Source organism: Vespa mandarinia, chromosome 3 (assembly GCF_050613455.1).
Source record: "Vespa mandarinia isolate Hongniang chromosome 3, ASM5061345v1, whole genome shotgun sequence".
NCBI classification, from domain to species: Eukaryota; Metazoa; Arthropoda; class Insecta; order Hymenoptera; family Vespidae; genus Vespa; species Vespa mandarinia.
In genome coordinates this window covers 3,357,988-3,383,736 of record NC_140812.1, presented here as the reverse complement: position 1 = coordinate 3,383,736, position 25,749 = coordinate 3,357,988, and the positions used below count along the sequence as shown (strand labels likewise).

Genomic DNA, 25,749 nt, shown 5'->3' with positions numbered 1-25,749 from the left:
ATATTCGACTTACGATGATTAATTTGTTAATTTTATAAATATAAGAAATGATATTAGTAAATATAATTCAATTTGTACCAATTTGTTCCTGCTCATTGTATTCCTGCATTATTTACTATTATATCATTCGAGTAGGTCGAACGAATGAGAACTGATATAATATGTATGTATGATTGAGAATCTCTGTGTTCTATAGGTTAGTTGCCTTTGGCGATTTGAGTAACGTAAAAGTCGATATCTGCATTTGTTTTTTTTAAGTTATTTGCCTTCATTGAATTGCGTAACGTAAAAGTCGATATCTATGTTCGTTTGTTTTTTTCTTTTTACCATCACCTTCATTAGTTTTCTCGACGAGATAGAAATCCAAGACGAGCCGAGTTGCTGCGTGCTGTAAGAAGCTGATTGGAATCGCCATTTTTTTAAACGTTCATTCTCATTTAATCATTTATAGTGGCATTTATTCTGACGTTCTTTGAATTACAATAATCATTTGTTTCTCTTTGTTCAGTGATTATATAACGGGTGATACGAAATTTTTAATAAGCGGTATAAACAAAAATAAAAATAACTCGTTATTGAAAATCTCAACAAGATGACATCTCAAGTGAATGATTTCTATAACGGCAAGAATATCTTCTTAACTGGTGGAACTGGTTTTCTTGGTATTTGTTTGATCGAAAAGCTTCTTAGATCTTGTCCAGATCTAAAAAATATTTATTTGCTTATTAGATCGAAAAAGGGAAAGCAAATTAACGAGAGATTAGAAGAGGTGATACAAAATTCGGTAAGATTGCGTTATAAAATTTTCTTTTTAATATGTTTTATTTTTATGTTTTATTAAATACACTTATGTTTTGTGGAATAACTCACTTAGGTCTTTGATAGATTGAGAGAAGAAAATAAGATAGAATTGTTTAAGAAATTAATTGCTGTTCCTGGTGATGTTGGCGAAGACAATTTAGGTTTGTCTAATGAAGATCGGTTGCAACTAATAGAAAACGTACAAATTGTTGTACATTCTGCTGCTACTCTGGATTTTGAAGCTAGTTTAAAAAATGCTGTTCATATTAACTTGCTAGGTACTAGAAAAGTTGTTCAGCTTTGTCAGGAAATTAGGAATCTCAAGGTAAACCAGATTATTGAAGATAGATTTGAAGATATCTTATCTATAAATATATTTAAATCTTGCTTATCTTATTATCACAATTACTTTTGTATTATAGGCTTTGGTGCATGTTTCCAGTGCTTATGTTAATTCAGTATTACATGATGTTCAAGAAAAAATTTATCCAGCTCCAGCGGATGTAAATAAGGTACTAAAATTAGTAAAAGAACTGGACGATGATGCATTAGAAGAAGAAACTCCAAAACTATTAGGGGAACATCCAAATTCATATACATTTACCAAACATTTAGCTGAGCACGAAGTAGCTAATGTTCACTTACCGTCTGCGATAGTACGACCTTCTATGAGTGAGTTTTGAATAATGTATATTAAAGTAATAAATATTTAGAATGCAAATCATGTGTTTTCATATATCTTTTTATGATTATAGTTGTAGGATCATGGAAGGAACCAGTACCTGGATGGACCATATCTAAAAATGGGCCAACAGGCTTCCTTATGGGTGCCAGTAAAGGAGTTGTGCGGAGATTACCTATTGCTAAATCTTTGATATATGATTATATTCCAGTAGATATTGTTGTGAATACTCTCATTACTGCTGCTTATGCTATTAATCGTGATAGGTAACTTAAATTTTAGCTTTTTAATAAATTCTTTATAAAATTATTGTATCTTCTATTAGTTTTAAAAAAGATATTAATTATAAGCAAATTTTAATATGTATTTTATTTATTTCAGTACAAATAATGTGAAAGTATATCATTGTACATCAAGTACATGTAATCCCTTTAAATGGGAATGCGTAGAGTCAAAAATTACTCCATATCTACACAAATATCCATTGAAGAGTGCTGTTTGGTATCCGCATCTTAAAATTATAAGCTCGATATTTTTATTTAAAATTTCTGCCTTTTTTGTACACATGATTCCTGCATTTATTTTGGATACAATTACAAGATTATTTGGAGGACGACCAATGTAAGTTTTGAAAAGTATACTTCAATAAATACGAACATATAAATTATAAATAATTTATATTCTAGATTAGTACGTTTGCACAGTAACATTAATAAATCTCTAGACCGTCTTGAAAAGTTCATTTTTACGGAATGGAAGTTTAATAATCCAGTTTTTATGGATTTAAAAAAATCTTTATCTGAGGAAGATAAAGATAAATTCTATATGAACATTGAATCATTGGTTTGGGAGGATTACTTTTTGAATTTAGTATTGGGTGTGAGAATTTATCTATCTAAAGACCCTAAAAAAACACTTGAAAAAGCACGTTCGAAAAATATGATGTAAGAAAAATTAAATGCTTTGTATATTCTCCGATATTTTTTTATTTTTTAACGTTATATATGTTTTGTACAGATTGATGGTGGCCCATCTAAGCTTGCAAGCTTTATTATTAGGATTTTGTTGGTGGCTGGTCAAAGTCTCGTTCAACTCAACTTGGACAAAAACAGGCATGACCGTTCCGATCATGTATCTTCTCTTCGATCAGCTTTAAATATTATATAAAGGTTATTTATTATTTGTTTATATAATACATTATCCGGAATAATATAATCTTTTATTACATGATGAATGTTATTCATTTCTTATTTTTTTTAAATTCATTTTAACTAAAAATAAAGTTGCACATTAGGATACATCCAATAATTTATGTTAAAGCTTTTCGTCGTCGAATATATACAAGAGATTATATCATAATGAGGGCTCATTCGTAGGATTAAAAATTAAGACACGCAATTACTTTTTTAATTTTTGAAAAAAATATTTTCTTTTGTAAAAATCGTTTCAAAATAAAACAAATATAAACAATAATAAAAAAAAAGTAATAAAAATATTCAAGTGTAATTTGTGTGTAAAAAAATCTTTAACAATTTTCGTCTTTGATCTTTTGAATGAGTCTTCTATTATCAAAGTTGAACAAGAATTTTGATCAAAAGAATTTTTAATTATTTTAGTTCAAAATAGTGTAGTAATATCTTTTCGCATTTGTATTAGTCGATTAAGCATTTACACAGCATGGATTTTATATTTATGTTTTATAGTTTAAACAAATATCTATGCTTATACTATGTATGCTATAAGAGCACCATAAATGCTCTTTAATATAATTCTAGATCGATTTTAATAATCAAGGGTTTATGTAAAAGATGAGAGATGGAGACACGACGTTCTATTTTTTGATATTTAACATGTTGCCGCAAATGACGGCTATAGCCGTCCGATTTTTGGCGATATGTAGGCAATTGACAACTGTAGCCGTCTTGCACATGATGACTGACGCTCAATTTCATATGGCAGTCATAAACAATTGAAAAAAAAATGTGTTTCTGAGTACGATCGTCAAATTAAAAGTGTGCGGCAACGTATTAAAGAAATGTTATATTTGCAGGAAGAAAAACATCTATAATTATTTATAGTTTATAATACAATATTTAGGAGTACTAAATGTTTTAATGAAAAATTTATGGCACATATGTAGTAAGATGAATATAAATATATATATTTTTTACTTTTTTGTAATATTGCTTTGAATATAATTAAAAAATATTTAAGATCATTCTTATGTTGTAAACATTGGAGATTTCGCATATAACTAATAAAATTATATTTTTCAGATGCAAAAAGTTTACAAAATATCTTCTATCAAGGAAAATGTATTTTCTTTCTTATCTATAGTTAACTTTGTAGAGTTCGATTTGTCCATCGTGATAAAACAAAATTCTGTCAATTAGGATGATTGTTTTGAAAATTACATGTTAACTGTAAGAATATGACAGATTCTATAAATACTCGACGATTATGGAAAAAACTTCTCGTAAAATATAAGTAAGATTTCTTCGTTTTATTGATGTTACAACTTATGATATTATTTGAAGTATTCCAGTATCATTTATTGTTCACAATTTAAATACAATAATCATATCATCAGCGTTATGATTATGATGCGTTATATATCTTAAAAGTAAAACTTGCAAAATGAAATAAGAAAAATAATTATAGCTTTATAGTTACTGCTTTCATTTTGTAAATTTATCTGTTCTTTTATGATACAGTTTAGATTATACTACATTCAGTGATATACTTACTACATTAATTTTATCATTCCTGATACGATTGTAAAAACTAGCATAATAAAAAAGAAATGATAAAAATTTGAGAAACTTTTGTCAATAACGATGTTAAAAACAGTTGGTAAAGGAGGTAAAATTCATTTTTACGCAAGAACTGATGTACATTATTAATTATTATATATAAATTGTGCCATCTACTATGTCGAAATAGTACTGAATTGAAATGTGAAAAGAAACAGGTGCATCGTCGAGATAGCCGACTTCGTAAAATGTATATTTGATCATATTTCTGAATTGTGCTGCAAACTGGAAGCTTGCAAAATATTGTAACTTCTTTGTAACATTTTAATGAAGTTGTATGGATTTCATAGACTCGTATATACATGCACATATTATATAAATAAATAAACACTTTTGTTCTATATTAATAATATTCTTATAATTTGTTTCTTTATTATTCTAACTATTCAACTAATCTGTCGATTTAGACATATTTGACAGTAATCCTTGTTTACTTTCTTCTATTACTTTTTGTATACAGAGTATTCAAATTAGTTTATCTGTAAGAAATTAAATTTCAACTAATAAGTTAGATATTATTTTTATCTACTGTGTTATACAATTTTGATGTTTTATTGTAATTTTATTATATGTTTATATAATATAATATGTCCAGAATTTTCATTATATAAAATTTTCTATTTGTTATGTTTTATTGAGAGTATTACGAATAGAAAATATTACGAAACATAAAAAGCAACAAAAATATGCGTTAAATTCAAGTAGAATAAAATTTCAAGATACATTCAACTAATAACATAAATTAATTTAATATATTAAATTAATAATTAAATTAATTAATATTATAAGTATAATTATTTCGATGTCACTTGTTTATCTTTAATGCTTTCTTTTTTATTCATTTTGATTTATAGGTATCAATGCAATTAGTATACTTTTCTAAATATCCTATTGTGACCGTATGTATTTTTAAACAACAGATAAAACATGATTTTGTTTGTTTATTTTTTATCATTTCTTTTAATATAGCTTACAAGTTCTCTTAATATAGCTTACAAGTTTTAAGAATTATTAAAAGTTTTCTTTATTTTTTTGAGAATAATATATAAATTGCGGAAGTAATCAGAATGTTTTTATCATTTTTATTTAATAGATATTCAGTTGATGGTCGTGTGCAATGCGATTATAGAGTCAATGCTTATGTTTGCGAAATAGTATGATTAATTTTCAATTTGATAGATATCTTTAAAAATGAAATGTAATCACGAAGTAGAATTAGCACTTTAAATAAATAAGAATAATAAAGATATTAAAATTTTCGGATCAAGAATAAAACAAGGACAGTCGAGCGTTCGAATCTCTCAAAGAAAGAAAATTTTTTTCTTATACAGTATTTCGACGGATTCTAGCAAATTAATTAATTTCGGATTAATTAGATATTTTATTATTGAACATTTTTACTTTAACTTTGTTACGATTAATTTATAAAGGAATTTATTATTACATAGGACGATATAGAAATTTTTATACTTTTTAGATTCGCCATCGAGTTTACTGATGCAGTTGTTATTTTATTTTAGAAAATTGATTAGATTATTATTGACAATTGGTTCTCTGTATGTAGCTTTTTAAGATATTCATTGTGCAAGGATCAACAAAGTAATTGGGTAAATAAGCTTTTTTTAAACGTTTTCTTAACAATTTTAACAATTGTTTATTGTAACAATAAAATTAATAATTTTGCTTTTATTTCTGTTTCAGATCATCAATAAATCGACTGTTGTATTGCTTAAATAAAAAAAAATAAAATGGCGAAATGAAATTGATACAGAATGAATATCCGCAGAAGCTTTTCCTTTTTCGTCGTAAACATTCTTCGAATCGTTTTCTTGCGGCCATTTTCATTGTCAAAAGGTGAAACATCGCTTTAATTTGTACTGACAATTCTGCAATCGATAGCCTCGCATAGTCCGATTTAGAATGAAAACAATCTAACGCCTTTCTTTTTAATCGTGGCGTGATTAATATTCAGCTAGCATCCTCATGCAGTATCCTACAGGATAAGTACTTGTTTTTTCACACTTCTTAGGAATCACAAGTTAGTTTCTAATAGGTTCATTGATTAGAATGAATATTATTTTTGTTGGAGCATTCGATTAAATATGCCTGTGTAATTGTTCACGATTAGTAGATTCTTTGAGTCCATTGATTGTCTACAGACTAGGGTACGGTTTATTCAAATATTTATGTATGAATCTTTAATCTTTGTTATATTTTTTAAATAAATAAATAAATAAATAAATAAATAAATAAGCAAATAAATAAACATCAATAGAGAATCGAGAAGCACCCAGATAGAGTAAAAAACGCAGTTGAGAATATATGTTGGGATTCGTCAGTACTATTTGGGGTGATTCAGTCGCGAATATAACCACTTCAGAAGAAATCGATACTTTACGTTGCAAGCACTTACCATTCATTAGGTTAAAAAATAAAAAAAAACAGCGAATGTATTTTTTACTTCCCAACCCTCCCTTAGTTTGCAATTATTGTGTAGCGTTCAATGCGTGCATTAACGAGTGGTTTGAGGTTCATTGCGTAAAATGAGATCAAGTTGGGATTAAATCGATTTAGATTAGTGTTATGTCCCGTATGGTACGGCCTCAAAAATATAATAATATTTCGCAAGCAGTTTCTACCTTATTGAATTTGTACCAATTTCGGCCTTATCTGCTATGTGCAGTTATGACACGGGATTGATACCGGTAGAATGCCGAATAGGTAGAACAAATTGAGGTGTTAACCTTTTTACCTTAATCCAGTTGAATTATTTCCGGGCTCTCCGGAAATTCACGTGAGAGTCGGTGCATCCCAATATAAAGAATGTGGAAAGTCTCTTTCGTTAAGAGAGATAGAAGCGGGATGATAGAGATTCTTGAGATGCTACGCTGTTCTTATCATGCCTCTATTATATTGATGTATAAGCTTATTTGGTTATTCTTCTCTTACGCGTACGTAACAATTGGTTTCGTGTGAATAGAGTAAGTAGTATTAGTAAACTGTAATGCAAACTTTTCTCTCATATGTATATCTTTCTTTGATAGTAATGTGCGTTTCGCAATGATCCGTACTAGATACGATGTTAGTACGCATTTGTTTTACGATAAATGGATAGAAAATAATAAATATAATTAACACATATAAAAATTAGCATATATCGTAAGTAATAGATTTAAGATTACTCCGACGATTCTAGACTTCTAGATTCTAGATTTAAGACTATCCCGAATAAATTAAGAACTAAGGGTAAAAAGTTGGAAAATATAATTTGATGACCGATTTGAAATTAAGAATAGATTTGTTGCTTCATTGTAATTAACTTGTCGTAATTGTTTCAAAATCTTTACTGTAACAGTCTGAAGAAGTTATATCGTTGCTTATATAGAGGATTACCTCCCATTTTGGTCACTGTGTGGAAGAGTTGATATGCATTAATGTGTTCTCAGGTATCGGAACTATGTACGTGATTTGTTATGGTAAGAAGGCTCCATGATTTAAAGGCGTTGAATAGCACGTGTGTTTGTTCATCTCCCGCCGTAGAATATCATTACATTTTCTTTTTTAAATTAAAGTCGAGCTCTTGAATTTTTTTTTTTTAATTAAAATCAAGCCTTTACATTTTCAAGTTTTAAAGTTAAGCAAAGTTTTTTCTTGAAGTAGATTTTTAGTTACAAAAATAGAATCACGCTAGTTAAATATTTTGTGGACGTTCGTTACCTGCAGCAACATTGCACTCAGAAGTGCATCTGAATACTTAAGCATATTGATTTTTAATTCAGAATAATCATATATTTTTTCCCTTTTCTTTTTCATAATTGCATATTTGATATATACATATATATATGAAATATATACATATTTCATACTTACAAGTTAATACAGTACTACAGCGGTTCGCTCAAAAGGCCTTATGCGATAAAAATAATATGTCAAGAGCCTTACCAAGAGTTGTAAAATGTGTAATATGTTGTTATCATTATGATCATTATCATTATCCTTTTGTAATCTGAATCTCATTATTCTGATTATTCTGATTACACGAAGGTGATATGCAAAGTTCCCGATCTCAACATGATGATAACAGTCGTCAACAAAAGCTAGAGAATGTGTTTGCACATTTTTTAAAACTCACCAAAATTTCAATCATTTTGGATGCGCAGTTGTTGTTTGACAATCGTTTGAATGAATCGATGTTTTTATGAAAATGGAAAAAATCGAGTATCGAGCTATCGTTAAATATTTGTTTTTGAAAAGCAATACGTCTACATAACTCAAAGACGAGTTGAATGCTGTGTATGGGAACTCTGTACCATCATTTATCATCGTGAAATTTTGGTAATTTTTTCAGCTGGATTTAAACGTATCCGTACTAGCTTGGGAGACGATGAACATTCGGGACGTCCAAAAACTGCAACCACTGACGATAACATCGCTCAAATTCATCAAAGGTACTAGATAACCGTTGAATTAAAGTGAAAGAGATAACAAAGCCTATAAATATGTTCAAAGAATATGTTTGTCACATATTGAATCAAGATTTAGGCATGAGAAAGTTGTCCACGCTTGAGTACCATGCTTGAAGAGACTATGTAGAAAAATAAAAATAAATTTGAAGAAAAAATATCTTGTATTTTTGTTAGGTTGGAAACTTGTCAGACCACCTATATAAATCTACAAGACTTGATTTCTACATCGAGAAATGATATGCCTGCATTTAGAAATGCAAATGAATATATTATATCAAGGATATACATTTCTCATTCAGAATGATTAAAAATAAATAAATGAATGAGTGCATTAATAAAGATATTTAATGAACCAATATTTAAATATTTTAATCTTTCACAATATTCTTTTCAAGAAATTAAAGTTATTTAACAATAAATAGAGAACGTTTCATTTTGTTCCATATTATTGATATTTCCATACCAATCATTTTGTTCCATATTATAATTATTGACTTATATTTAAATAGTGCAAATGAATGAAACGAAATTTTGAATCATTCTGATGAGAAATATATATGTCTTGCTATATGAATATTTATATATATGTATGAGAAATATGATTATTTTTTGGAATAAAAATGCATAATTCTTAGTATACAAAATTGTGTATGCATTTTGTAATATGACACAAGAGGCAGTATACGTTTTGCTCTTTTTATTTTTTTTAATGCGACTTCAATTAATTCTTAATTATTATAAATTCTTTTTTTTTCATAACGTGTTTTGAATAATTTGCAAAGTTTATTAAACAAAAAATTAAATTAAAAATTAATTTGTAAGCATATTAAACATTTGACAATTTCATGTGCAATTTTTTTTTATTAATGTATTTGTACATAAATGCCATGCTTAATTTCATAATTTTGTTTAAAGATAAAACATTTTTTAATGCATCGAGAAATTAAAGAATTTTTAATGGTAATATCTTTAGCCATTTTAATATATGCGTTTTCTTATTTTAACATTAAAATCTGTGGATAATAATATATGTTAATAGATTTTTGTATTCATTAAATTATCAAAAGGGAAAATATTTTTCCATGGATTGTATATACTATTTCACCTTCCTACATATACTCTTTTATGTAGTTTTTTGTTACAGAGAGTTTTATTTTAAAGTTTCAAGATTAAATATTGCAAAGTATCCCTTTATCAATGGTATTAATAATATTGCCAAAAATAATGTTTCTAGAATTGTAGTAGTATCATACTTGATATAAAAATAAATTAATAATGATTACAAATTCATTATATAAAATTGATTTGTGTTTTAGATTTTTTATATATTTTAATGCATAACAAATTAAAATAAAACAATAATAAGAACAAATAATAATATATATAAATACTGAGGACTTGAATGATTTCTTTTACTCATTGAAAATGTTGAACAAATTTTTAATTGATTTATATAGAATTGATTTTTGTTCCAGGAAATATCGTCTAAATCGGCAAAAATCGATTTCACTCTTTGTTGCTTGTTACTATTAAGTGTGAGTAGTTATTAAATGGTTATTAAATAAAAATATTATAAATTTTTTATGTTTGCAGGTAACTGGTTCGTTACATGACATTTAGATATTAATTTTAACTGTTTTATTAAAATATAAAACACTTTAAATTTCTTATGGTTACAGATAGCTGATTTATTATATAACATTTGCCTATCAATTTTAAATGTTTTATTCAAATATATACTGTTTTAAATTTCTGATTTCTTACATAAAATCTGCATATTATTTTATTCGTTTCTTATTTAATTATAAAATGATTTACATGTTTTATATTCACTGTGCTGTGTTTTATATTAACTTGACTGTTAATTTATTATATAAAATTCACATATTATTTTAATTGCTACTTGTTTAATTATAAAAAGGTTTAGATAGTTCAGGAGCACAAATTTCAAAGAGCCGCTTGCATCATTTGAAGAAATTATACATAGAGTTAAATGTTAGATAATAAGATAATATATGTAATGTAACAAAGAAAAACAAATTAGTCTATCTTTCATTTTACAAAAGATTAAAGTATTTCTGTTGTGTTTTAGGCAATAATCTTTGTGATATGTATTCTCATAATGAAATAATGTTTAATAAGATATTGATTTATATATGATTTAGATAGATATTGATTTAGATATGTAATCTTTATATGATGTATATAGGCTATGTGTATAGTAATCACTGCGTTCTATTTTCAGTTTCATGATGATCATGATTCAGTTTCATGATGATCATGATTCAGTTTCATGTTTCATTCAGTTTTCATGATGATCATCAACGTTAATATTTGGAACGTGTGCATATCAGCATTAATATTTGGAAATGAAAGTTCATAAAACATGATCAAAATGTTCTATTCTATCGGTTTTATCGGGTAGGTCGCGTTTATCGACATCAAAAGGATTCATAAATTTTCATCTAATCTCGATTGATCAGAAAAAAATTTTTGTTTCATTTCACAATTAATTTTGTTTCCAAATTATAATAATTATTGTTGTTAAGTATTTGGCATTAGTAGTAAAATGTTAACTTTTGCGTCTCCGTATGCAGCAACATACAAGTGGTGAGATCTGTAAATCGATATTGCTTTCGATATATGAAAAATAGTTGCATAATTCAATCAAATTTTATTATGTTCTATAATGATGATTTTTTCTATCTTACTATATTTTCCATTTATTTTGTTTTATTAATAGATTCTTTTATTATTTAATGTATTCATTATAATGTCTGTTTTGAAATTATATATATATATATATAAAATATGTAATATATATAAAATGTGTAATTTAATTGTGTTTATTTCGTTTTACAATAATTAAGTATATATATGATATATATGACACATACATATATTGTTTCTTAATTTTATATAATAATTAAATTCAACATACATACTCTTTGGTATTCGCATCTTAAATATAAACTTATTATTAGGTCAGTCCAAAAGTTCGTGCGTATTAGTAGCATGTATGGGATTCGCCAAAATGCACACGAACTTTTGGACTGACCTGATATATATAATTCATATTTTAATGTAATAGATTTGTACAACAATATTAATAAATTATTACTCTAAAAAGTCTAAAAAGTTTTATTGTCATGAAATGAATGTTTGATAACCCATTTTTTATTAAAATAAATAAATCTTTATCCAAGAAAGATAAATTCTACATGGGTATTAAATTATTTGTTTGAGAGGATTACTTTCTAGATCTAGTATTAGGTGTAATAACTTATCAATATAATAACTTATCAAAATAACTTATCAAAATAAGGAGCCTAAAAAATACTTGAAAAATACGATGTAAGAATAATGAAATGTATTTTTTATTTTCCAATTTTTTATTATTTTTAAATGTTAAATATATTTTATGCAGATTGATGATGGCTCATTTAATTATATTTTTAAATCCATTGTAATTTTTTAAGATGATCTAATATAGTGATTTGTTGATATTCTTACATAAACTCACAAATCTAAGATATAAATAATTCATAATAATTTATATATATACGTTTCCTATTTGATATTTGTCAATATATATTTTTGAAAATTAATACCAAATAATTTTGTAATCGTGTCTAATAATAAATGTAGGAATCATGTATATGAAAGAAGCAGATATTTGAAATAAAAAAATTGATTTCATAATTGAAACGTAAGATACGTTTCAAAGATAAGATAGTTGATTTTAAAATTGGACTCAAGATACGAGTACACTTCTCAATGAATATTTCTACTATACCTACTACTATATGATAATTGTACAATGGATATTTTCTACTTTTTTGTAATATTGCACATAATGAATATAGTTAAAAATATTTAAAATTGTCCTTATGTTGTAAACGTTGAAAATCTATTTCATATATGTATATTTAATAATATAATAATATTCTTCAGATGCATAAAGTCAATAAAACATCTTTTATCATGTTCTATCTTATCGACAGTTAACTGTGAAGAGTTCGTTTCATTTATCACAATAAAGTAGATCTGTCGAATATAAATAAATGATACAACAATAATTAATTAGTAAGCCGAAGAGAAAATAAGCAAGACGAGAAAATAAGCATTTTCCTTGCACTTTTTGATAGTCGAATATATTTTTTGTATAAAAAGAGATTATGTACTTTCAAGTATATGCAATATATTTCGTTACTTGCGAGGAATGATATTATTATTATTGCTGTTAAACTATTAATTTTATGTGGAAAATTAATATTTCTAAAATTCTCATTTATAAATGTCTTACGATTTTGTAATTATAAGATTGATGTAGAAAATAAATGCAAATCTACTGAAATAAATATAAAAACAGCAAATTTGATATTTTATAAAAAAGATTGAAGAGAATAAAAAGGGAATAAAAAGATTGAAGGTAAATTTCATTATTAAAAAAAAAAAATATATATATATATATAAATCTGAATCTTTCTGGGAAAAATCCAAATATATAGGGAGGTATGATGAATCCACCGTAAAACCTATAGATGAAATCATGGATCAGGAGAACGACAGAAGAAAACGTATAAAAATAAAAGAGAGCGAAGAGAAACGTATTTTGAAGTGTTTGCTACCTTCTACCTCCAAGTATCAAGGTTAACAACATAGTTCATCGTGGTAGGTGAATATACGATAGATGGGGATAAAACGTCGCGGAGAACGAGTATTTTCTCTCAGTTCGTTTCTGCGATCGCTGAGTATGAATTATTAAAGTTCGAAATCATTCTACCTCTTTCTCTCTACTTTGCTACATAGCATTTATTTTTGAGAAGGATCAGTCTTTATCCAGACGGTTATACTTACGGAACTCAAATTGATTAACTCGCTGAGATTTTTCTTTTTTTTTCGAAAAAACCAATCGCAGAAATTTCTATTTCGTTCTATCTTCTAAACTGTTTGTTTCTTGTCTTCGATATCTACAAATAATCGTGGAAAAGAGATAATCGCAATTTTAATCAAGACACTTGCTAATTCCTTAGGGATTCTTATAATCGCTTAACAACGAGCATTCCTGGGATCTCAGTGCTGTGAAACAGGTAAGTGAATGACTTGGTGTTTCTTTATGTTCATTTCTTAACTTTTATTTTATTTGTTTTTATTTTAGTTTTATTATTATTTATCATTCTTTGTGAATAAAACTTTTTGCTACTTTTAGAAATATAAATAACTATATGTAATTCTTAGAAATATAAATATGCAGACGTTTAAAAATTTATCACAAAGATATTGATTTATAATTAATAAATGACTGTGAATGAAAAAATTTTAAGTTTAAAATATATATTTATATAATATAGAAAATACATATATTTCATATAATATTTTGTATATATATAAATTTTAGTTTTAGTGCACATTGTTGTATTACATATATTTATATGTATTACAAAAATGGTTGGTTTTTACTTTGTATTATTACAATATAATGATATATAGTATAGGCATATTACATATATTTAATATAATAATATTTATTAAATTAAATTATATATAATATGTTTTATATATAATATGTTTTATAATATATAATAAATATATGTTATCGAATATAACATCAAAAGATTCCTCTGATAATAAAATATACCAGTAAAAATAATTTGGCAATGGCATACGGATTTTGAAATAAACAAACGCTATTCGAGATAAAAAAGTAAACGAATGGTCGAACAATAAACATCAAGAAATAAAAATAATCGTATATGCAAATAATTTATTCAAATATTCATTATTAAATATGTAGAAAGAAGAAAGAAAGAGAATTAAAAGAATTAATTGGAGATATTTGAGTGACCAATCAAATAATCATTTTGAGACATACTGTAAGAAAATTATTCCTTGAGTGTAACGTTTTTTCATCAAAACTGTTGAATTAACAATGGAATAATAATGATCCGCAATGACCTTGGCATTTTGAAAGCAACTTATACCTCCCTTCGTCGAACGTGTAACATCGTGCAAGAGAATTCATTCTATGCACATTGAAATTCAAGGTCAAATTGTGGATTGTTGTATATATATGTGTATATATATATATATATATATATATCATTTGATATATATATTAATTACATATATATGTGTCTGTATTTTTATTGTTATATGTTATATATAGAAGAAATAATATATTATAATATATATATTATTATATATATTGTCATATTAAATATGCACATAATAATACATAGTAAATTTGTAAATATATATATATATATATTTATATATATAAATATATATATATATATATATGTACTCATGCGCGCGCGCATGTATGTATTATGAATATTCTTAATTCACATTGACGTTCACATATTTCATATTACTTGTATTATTACAGTTTTCAAAAGAGAAAAAGAAAAATAAAAATAATGGTTACGACACCATCGATACCGGAATGGTTTCGAAAGAGAAACGTCCTTATTACCGGGGCTACTGGATTCCTCGGAAAAGTTCTAATTTACAAATTGTTAATGAGCTGTCCTGATATTGGCAATATTTTCTTGATAATTAGAGGAAAGAAAGGAATCGATTCGCAATTCAGATTGAAAGTCATCATCGAGGTGAGTTATTAATGTGCCCCTAAGGAATACCTTAAATTGTATTTAACATTTAGTTATTCATTGATCTGATCTACAAACATAAATCTATCGAACAAAAGTTATTTCGAATTAAATTTTTCTTGTAATAAGTTTTATGAGCTCATATCTCTCTCTCTCTCTCTCTCTCTCTCTCTCTCTCTCTACCTCTTTTTCTTTAAAATTTTATGAGAAAGAAATGAAACATATTTTTTTCTCGTAAAATCTTTTTCATTTTATTTTATTACATTCTTTTATTACGTTTCTGTTGCTTTTCATTTTCTATTTTACAAAGTCTATTTCTTTAATCTTTCTTTTCATATTGCTACAATAATTTTTAAATCAAATCGTATAAATCAAATCAAGTCGAATGAATCAAATCAAATAAAATCTTATTAAATAAAATAAACATTTTTAATATAAATCATTTTCGAAATAATAAAGGGTAAATATTTTTGGTATATTTTAAATACCGGTTATTATGAGATTGTGAAAGTGAAATTAGGCGGAAATTCGTGACGTCAAAAATGACTAAGTGGATAAAAAACTCGAATGAAATGAATGCGAAAGTATGGAGAGACAGACAGGTGCATGTTGAAAAAAAGAAAAAAGAAAAAGAAAAAAATGCTGTCGAAACATAGATGGTTTCGAGATTATGCAATATGACATTATTGATTAGTGACAGGAGAAAAGTTTTTAATGTACAAATGATATTGCAACATGTTAAGAATGAAAATAAAACTTGGGCTAATTGTGAAATTTTGTTGAAAGAAAAAAAATAATAAAAAAAAAGAAAGTAAAAAAGAAAAACAAATATAAAAGGTAAAGCTCGTATTCGTGGAAGACGATTCTTGTTATTCAAATTAATTTTTTATTGTCGTCGACAAGGTTATACGCTACGTCATGAGAGATAAATTTGAATTAATGAAATCTTAATAAAATATAATTCTTTTATTACGTAACCAACATATTTCACACTCATTTATAATATCCGTATTTATTTTATTCAATTTTAATTTCTCAGCGTTTATATCGTATCTTTGTTTAACTTATACAATATAATACGAAAGATTATTATTCGATAATAGATTTTCTATAGGTATAATAAAAATATATATTATATATATATTATTATACGATAATATATATATATATATTTTTCGTATATTATTTTTTCTTTTTTTATTACCTCACAGGTCGATACACGTTTACATTCGTTTATTCATTCAAGAGAGTGGTAGAACCAGTATGAAGTGCGGGGAATGCGCTTACAACACATTACAAGTTACTCTGTAAAGTGATCTTTTAGTCTCTCGTTCGTTTATCCTCTTAGTAGTAGCTTTTCCCGTTACTTTGTTTTCCTTTGATAGCTAACGATAAAATTTCTCTAGTATTGAGAAAGTGTTTTTTTGTTCCGTTTGTTTTTCTTTTTTTTTTTATTTTTTTAAACCCATTTTAATCTCTTCAATACAATTATCGACTTTAATTGATAGTCAAATATGCATGCATATATATATATATATATATATATATATATATACATATATATATATCGTACGTTAATCTCTAAGTATTTCTTCTACGCTAATTATAAACCTATATCTATATAGAAAAAACTTATTTTATGTTTTTGACTTTTCGGGCGTATATATTATTACAATGTATATTATCGTATAAATAGAAAACAGATTATAGACAAGTAATTTGTCAACTTTCCAATCTCTTTAAAAATATAAGACCAAAAAGCGTTACTGTTTTATGTAAATAACTTTTCCATGAAAAATCTAATGTATGTCCTATAAGGAAAAAAAAATCTTATTATTTGGGAATTTATTTTCTTTTTTCTTTTTTTTTTTTTTTTAATCACAATCTTATTTTAGCTAAAATGTCGAAAAGCTTCATTATTCGACCTACTTCAAATTTTTGTTATCTATCAATTCTGTTCAATTTCTGTTCTATTTATCTATTTATTCATTTTTTATTTGTTTTGTATTTATTCATATTTTATTTAACCTCTAGTACTAAAATAATATCCCACGCTCGTGAATAGTTATTTATTGTTTTAGAATTAGAAATGAGTGAAAATCTTGTTTACATTAATTAATTTAAATTATATAAATTAAGAATCGTAATTGATTATCTAAATGATATGTTTGAGTATATTTATACTTCTAAGAATATACAGATGAATTTATAATAAAGTATAACAATATTAGATGAATCTATAATAAAGATAATATTAGATAATATTAGATGAATCTATAATAAAGTATGAAGATCGCTTATCATAGAAATAATTCAATCCATTAAAAAAAGTACGCTTTGGTGTAAAATATTATAAGCTGTGCGAATGTAAATTAGGATATTATATCAAATTTAAGATATAAGATAGGTCAAAACCTAGTAGTAAAAAAATCGGGTATTAATGCATCAGAAAATATAGATTATTAGATCATAATTATATATTAGATCAGAAAATAGTGGATTAAGAACACATCTTGTTCTTAGATAATGGGTATTTTTTGCCAAACCTGTATCGAAAATTGGATACTATAAAAATTAATATTATAAAAACTAAGAGATCTATATAATATCTGCCTATAAATAGAATTATTGTATACCTAAAATCTGTATAGAAAAAATTCTTGACGTGAGCCTTGAAGTGACACTATTGTATCTTCATGGCTCGCGTCAAATTACGGTTTTGTATACAGTTTGGGCACGTGAATCCATGAAACAATTGCCAGCCCAAAGGGTTAATTTGTTTTTATTTAAAAGACAATTTAAAGTTATTTTATAGAGGGATATAGAAAGAGTAATGCATATGAAGTTAATCGAGTACGAAAGAAAAAAAACAATTTTTATGTTTTGAAGTTTTTATTCGAATTGTTTTGATTAAAAATAATTTGTCATCTAGAAAAAATATTATTTAAATATTATTATTAATATTATTATTATTATTATTATTCTTTTTTATTTATTTATTATTATTTTTAATGATGTTTACTAGTATATATAATAAGTCTAAATAGAGTTTTTTGTCAAGAAGCAAATCGTACGTTGATATCTATTATTGACACAGAGGATCTATATAGAGAAGTATAAACATCGAGGAAAAGGATAATATTTCCTTAACTCGTTTTTAAATCTTTTCTTTTCTTTTTCTTTTCTTCTTAATATATTGTTGAAGTGATACATGATTCGAGAAGGAGAGAGAGGGAGAGAGAGAGAGAGAGAGAGAGAGAGAAAGAGAGAGAGAGAGAGAGCGATGAGCAGTCTTAATAATAAAATAAGTAATAAGCGTCATACTTAATGCTTAATACAATCGTTCAATTATTTCGATGATTATCGTATTATTTATCAGGAAACAATCGATGTTGAAATTCAACTGAAGAATGCATCATTAATAGTAGTATTTTTATCTATTATAGGAGTTTTAGCAGTTGGCAACATATCTCGAAGTTTTATATAATAATTTCTTGTAATCACTCTTACAATAGGAATTCTCTTTCTCCTCCTTCTTGCAGGCCTCTCCGCTTCGGTAATAAATTACGCAATTACGATATTGCTAATTAGCCAAACAAAAACGATAATAAATAATATCGATTCTTTGTAAAGATTCTATTTTGCATGGCAGGAAGTAATAAATAAATTTTTTAATTAATAAGCTTTCTGTCATGATCATATATCTTAACCATGATCATCATGAATAATAAAAGAAATTAATTTTCTTTTATGATCACCGTTTTAATAATAATACGAAATTTATGTCGTAAATATATTTAAATTTATTTTTTATGAATAGAATTATGATCTAATTACATTCGTAAGATATTAATATGTAAGAATTCAAAAAATCACAACTGGTTGTCATCTGAAGAATGATTAAGAGTCAATACAATCCTCTTGATTTAAGAAATATCGTCAAATAATTCCGAAAGATTTATTCGTATTTGCTCATTTCGTTACGTTATCGAAAATAAAAAATGTACGTGATCTAATTTAAATGAAGAAGCATTTCTAAATAAATATCTATTTATATCGCATGAAAACTCTCCTGAGTATTTTGTTCGATAGACGTATGAATACATACATATATTTACACATATGCACATATGCACTTATATACATATATCTACATACCAAACGTATGAAAGAAATATCGTGTGAAAGTAAATCCGATCTTGCGTTATGTCATTCCTTCTTACCGATATTAATTTCGATCTTGCCAAATATCGTTATGCTATTCGATAAACTGTAAAATATTATTTCAATTCATGCAATCTAAAGCGGATATTTATAAATCTAGTAAGATATAAAACATTTGTCGAGAATATACTTTTACTTGGCCATCATCAATGGTTTCTTTGGACATTTAAAAGACTTTCCAACTAGGTCGTCAAACTCTCTAATACTCATCTTTAATTCATGTTTCTTGGGTAATCTTCCAAGATATTTGTACATGATCATAGTTAAACATCTTTAATCAATGCGTTGACTTTTGACCTAATCTTTCATAATTTTTTCTAAATAAAAGATACATAGAGAAGAATTTCATTGATATAATTTCATTCATATTCTTATATATATATGGTTATTATTGTCAGGAAATATGTCATCTAAATATCATCAAAGAAATTGTAAATGAAAACATTTTATATAAATTTTGTAATTAAATTTTGCTTACTCTAATGACTTGCATAATATTGAATATATTACTAAATTCGTTAGTAGAGAATCATTAAGGAAAAATTGTTTGGAATCTTGAACGATTTAAAAAGTAGGTGGGTCATGTAATGCTTGGAAAAAAGTGAAAGCGAACGTTTAGCCTCGAATTCGTCTGTCCTATCGTTTTACGCGTGGTTCATATTATTGTAGAAAAAAACGGACTTAATAAGGACATAAGAATCGATCGTACTCGAAAAGTACAAGTACAGTTATTCACAAAAATGATCAATTACTTTCTTCAAAATTGATCATTTTCTTTTTATCTTTTTGAAAATGAATAAAGAAAACTTTGAAAAATTGTGAATAATTAAGCAGAAATGAATACACTAAAAATAGAAGAAGATAATACAAATCATCTGATGTATTGAACATAGATACAAGTATACAATATATATGTACCAATATATAGTATATATATGAATGTATGTATTTACGTACAAGTATACGAATGAAAATGAATCTCGATGTTCTTGATATGGAAGTGGTCCTTTCACATTTTACGTCATTAAGTTACGGAGCAGTTAATTCTTTGATTGAAAGGCAAATGCCATATACCCTGGATATTTTATAAAGAAATGACCTTGAAGTTATATCCCTACCAGATTTTTCGCCTGCCCCTACTCCATCCCATCCTGAGATTTACACATCATTTTAAGTATCGATTTAAATGGACCATTTCTTCAATGAATTTGATCTACCTATTAATATATATCTAGGTTTAAAATAATGAAATAGAGGTAGATTATTGAATGAGTTTGATATTTTCCAGCAAGAACCATTTAGAGTGCTCCGAGAAAAGTATCCCGAAAGATTGAAGAAACTTGTAGTGGTGCCTGGAGAAATAACTGAAGATGGATTGGCTTTGATTGCTTCTGATAATGAACGAATTATGAAAGAGATATCGGTAGTCTTTCATACTGCTGCGAACGTTAAATTCGATCTTCCATTGAAAACCGCAATCAACATGAATACGAAGAGTACCATGAATATCCTAGCGTTAGCTAAAGAGGTAATAATAATCTTTTAAGAAATATTATTAGGTCATAAAATTTTTGAAACGAATCCTATAAAAAAGAAATTAATTTTTAGATGCCACATCTTGAGTCTTTCATACACATATCCACATCTTATTGTCAGTGTGGTGAGGCAGTATTAGAGGAACGTGCCTATCCAACAGCAGTTTCACCTGAAAGTATTATATCCATGGTTAATACTATACCTGATAACGTATTAAACGCTATGACACCGAAACTGCTGGATAAACAACCGAATACTTATGCGTTTAGCAAATCTCTCAGCGAGGATCTTTTATACAGATCTAATTTGCCTGCTGGAATCGCTCGTCCGTCGATAGGTATGACGAGTTTTTCATAATCCGCATTATTTCGTTTATTTTACATTTCTCTGTTTTGACTTCAGTCATAGCATCATGGAAAGAACCGACACCCGGTTGGATCGACAATATCAATGGTCCAACTGGATTGATGATTGGAGCAGGAAAGGGTGTCATACGGACGATGCTATGCAACCCGAATTACTTGACCGATTTAATGCCTTGCGATATAGCTGTTAACTCCATTATTGCCTTGGCCTGGCACGTTGGTTTGGAAAAACCTGAGAAACCAATTTTCATGAATGTCACGGAAAGTGGAGAAAATCCTATATCTTGGGGCAGCGCTTTGGAAATTGGAAAGAAACATACTCTGAAGAATCCATTTTCGGGTAAACAATAAAAAACGAAAAATCTATTTATTTTTCATATAAATATCTACGTGTTGTTGGAATATCAAAATATCTGGTAGTTTATTGTTAACATAATTTCTCATGATTCAAGATCTTCAAGCTAAATAATTGATTCTCTCTTGATGAGAGCATATCGAGATAATAATATCTCTATTTTGTTCTTGACATTCGCTATGAGTTAACATATAATAAGAGATAATTTGTATATAATCGGCACATAATTTGATATTTTTATTGGTTATTTATCCGGATTAATAATTATGTCACGTACTGTACAACGTTATATCATTAGCTATATGATGATTGTTACAATCAAGGTCTCTCTATTACCGACCGAAATAAAAATTTTAACTTCAATTTTAATATTTTTTTTTTCAGGACCACTTTGGTATCCAGGTGGAAGAATAACTTCATCAAAAATCTTACATTGGTTCACTATGTTATTTTTACATTTTATACCAGCATATTTTTTAGACACTATAATCGTTTTAACTGGAAACGAGCCGTTTTTAGTGAAAGTCCAACAAAGAATCACGTATGGTTTAGAATTATTACAATATTATACAACTAAAGAATGGGTATTCCGGTAGGTATTATTTACCAAAGTATATAAACATTTTAGCTATTATGTAAATATATATACATATATTTTTTTTTTTTAACATTTTTTAAAGGAACGAAGTAAAGAAAGATTTGGAAGAACGTCTTTGCTCCTCGGATAAAGAAATTTTCTTCATGGATACTAAAGCATTATCTTGGGATGAATATCTATTAAATTATATTTTGGGAACAAGAAAGTATTACCTAAAGGACGATCTTTCAACTTTACCTCGTGCAAGACAAGTTTTAAAATATTTATATATTGCTGATTTATTTGTGAAAATTCTTTTTGGTGTACTCGTCCTGTGGTTTATTTATTCATGGATGAATACGTCCAAAGGAATAACCGCGGCATTGATTGGGGAAAATAAGATCTAGTTTCTATTTTATCGACTCATAATATTTATTTTACAGATTCAATATTTACTTTACCGACTTACAGTATCTTACAGTTTCTTGATGTATCATCAAGAATCAGGGTATTTATTAATAAAATAAAATCTTTCTTAGGAATTTAATTTAGGATAGTTTATGTTATCTGTTCTAAACGATAAAAAAAAATATAAGTTGACGATGATGATAAAAATGAAAATTTTTCCACACTCATCCATTGTATCTTTTACTCTGTTATTTTCTGTAAATATTTTATGTCTCGTCTAATCCTAAGTTAACATTGTATGTGATGACGTAACACCTTATACCTGGAATGTATTGCTTAACTTTATCTGAAGTGTTTCTGTTAACGCTTAACTTTATCTAAAGTGTTTTTGTTAATTTTAGTTTTATAAAAGAAATGTTCAAGGGAAAATTACACTATTTCAAGGGCCATTTGACGATAGAAAGAATATTTTCTCAAGGTTATTTTTTATGAGATTTTAAGGTCATCGGTATTTTTTTAAACAAAACCCTACGATCCTTTTTTATCGTGAATTAATTTATCCTGCAATTCTGAATTACAAAGTATTAGAATATAACGTCGAAAAATGTTTAGTTTGTGGATATTTTTTAAAATATATGAAGATTATGCAATTGTAACAAGCCATATATATTCTTTGATTGAAAAGTAATGCTAGAGGAAGAAGATTAATGATATCAAGGTGAACTACTTTAGTATTCATAATTATATTTTTATCGCAAATGCGTATATGTATACTTGCAAAAAATATAATTCATGTAAAAAATAAGCTTTCCATCATCATCCGTCTCTTGAAATATTGTAACTTTGTTTTGAACATTTTCTATGAAATCAAATATAACAAAAATATTTCAAATAATGGAGCTGTAATGTATACGATACATCTAATATAATATAAAATACATATATTATATATACAATATATATTATATATAATATATATATTACGGGGACCAGAAAGTAATGTCACTTTCTTAAATTAAATTCAAACGAATAAATTTTTAACAATTTTTAACAATCAAATATCGACGTGCGCAGAAACGACATTACTTTCCGGTCCACCTATATATATAATACTTCACACAAGTATATTTTTGTTGATATCTAACTATTAAGAGAACGATATCTTTTTCAGCAATATCATATTTAAGAAAATTAATCTTTTTTTCAATATTAATATGTATAGGTATTAATATAGTATTATCTCTTTATATATTAAATAATATTATATATATTGTATTCCTTAAAAATAAAATAAAATATAGACGTAATGCGAATCAAAAGAATCACCAAAAAGGATTGTTGAAAAAACATTCAATTTAATGCATAATAGAACTTTATATAAGTTTAACGATTGAACAACAGGTAAGGTAAGCATAACATATTGTGATAAAAAATGATTAAATAATTAAATGATTATATATATTAAATTTGTATTGTTCGCATGAGAGCCTAAAAACCAAGATTTCGAGTGCATAGAGAACTAAAGAAAGTCTTTATCTGAATGAAATCAAAAAAATTCTTTCGCATGCATACATATTTCAAACAAATTATGGAAAACAAAAATCATGAATTGAAGACGGTAATAGCATCTGGATATAGTATTATCCTTAATTTCTCCGCTTTTTTTGTCAAAATTAGATTGTTAATAAACAATATGTGAAAAAAGAGCAAGCGAGAAATCAAAAATAGAAACGACAACACAACATTTGACGTACCTTATCGCGAATCGTCTTAAAAGTTGTTGAAAGTAAATTTCCCGTCTCTTTCCTTTTCACAAAGAGAGAGACAGAGAAACGTATATACATATACCTACGTAGATAACTACATATGTACGTATATATATACAATACGTCATATATATACGTATATATATACGTATATATATATTTATCTAAGTATGCAAGGTTCAAAGTTACTATATAGGCAAAATGGTAGGTAACGAAAGTGAAATTCTACGAACGAATAGAGGTCGAATATGCAGCCTAAAGAATCAATGTTCGAGCTTCTCTCACCTTTATTTTGCATTCGTGAATATTTTAATCCCAATTTATTGTTCTCTCTCTCTCTCTCTCTCTTTCTCTCTCTTTCTCTCTTCTCTCTTTCTCTCTCTCTCTCTATCTCTCTCTCTCTCTCTCTCTCTCTCTCTCTCTCTCTCTCTCTCTCTCTCTCTCTCTCTCTCTCTCTCTCTCGAGCACTGCAAAAATAGTTGAATTAATGTTTTAATAAGCGAATAGTTTAAATCAAGCTATGTATACATTACACATATAATTTATTGATAAATTATAAATTATATGATAATTGAATTATCGATATATATTATATTTGTTTATTTATTAGGATATTTGAAGAGGTGCTGTAAATCATTCATGAGAAAAGAAACTTTTGATACGGTAGAATAAACAAAATTTAGTTTGTTGAAACTTTCTAAGACAGTTGGTTTGAATCTTAAAGATTCTTAACTTTCATCAGTTACGTATATTGAAATAACCTTGCGAAACGAATATGCGATGCATTTTGGAACGACGATCGAAGTTCATCTAAATAAAATCAAGCGCATTTCCTCCTTAGTAAATAATAATAATATGCTGCTTTGACTTCCAACAATATATAATTAATAATAAATATTTAAGGAATAATTTCTTGGTAACTCCTTGTATTAAGCGTTATGCATCTATGATAGATATTTTTTAACATCATAATATATATTTTATATTATATATATAATATATATAATATACATATATATATATTATTAATGTTTATAAAAATTTAATTTGACATCACGTTACAATACTATACAAATAAATATTCCATGAGAGACTCTTTCTGGTAATATTTCTAAGATATTATATAATTATTAATTTATAGC

The 25,749-nt window shown here is 26.5% G+C and overlaps 2 protein-coding genes across 4 annotated transcripts; both read left to right on the top strand.

Annotated features, from left to right (window-relative positions):
• The first annotated feature begins 202 nt into the window (after nt 1-202).
• Nucleotides 203-4,646, top strand: LOC118448678 (putative fatty acyl-CoA reductase CG8306). Of its 3 annotated transcripts, none has more exons than XM_035882205.2 (8): nt 203-784; nt 875-1,126; nt 1,224-1,473; nt 1,557-1,749; nt 1,865-2,104; nt 2,170-2,427; nt 2,501-2,652; nt 3,760-4,646. In XM_035882205.2, the coding sequence occupies exons 1-7, from the start codon at nt 593-595 to the stop codon at nt 2,637-2,639; spliced, it is 1,524 nt and encodes a 507-aa protein (XP_035738098.2). In that variant the 5' UTR covers nt 203-592; the 3' UTR covers nt 2,640-2,652; nt 3,760-4,646. The 3 variants fall into 3 exon arrangements, with proteins under 3 accessions (XP_035738098.2, XP_035738099.2, XP_085511861.1); XM_035882206.2 differs by lacking the exon at nt 3,760-4,646 and having other exon boundaries at nt 203-390; nt 509-784; nt 2,501-3,745; XM_085655735.1 differs by lacking the exon at nt 3,760-4,646 and adding an exon at nt 3,259-3,743.
• An 8,822-nt stretch (nt 4,647-13,468) lies between these two features.
• LOC146873106 (putative fatty acyl-CoA reductase CG5065) lies at nt 13,469-24,072 on the top strand. Its single transcript, XM_085655736.1, has 7 exons — nt 13,469-13,855; nt 15,154-15,376; nt 20,889-21,128; nt 21,209-21,473; nt 21,539-21,841; nt 22,241-22,448; nt 22,537-24,072. The coding sequence occupies exons 2-7, from the start codon at nt 15,185-15,187 to the stop codon at nt 22,838-22,840; spliced, it is 1,512 nt and encodes a 503-aa protein (XP_085511862.1). The 5' UTR covers nt 13,469-13,855; nt 15,154-15,184; the 3' UTR covers nt 22,841-24,072.
• The last annotated feature ends 1,677 nt before the right edge of the window (nt 24,073-25,749 follow it).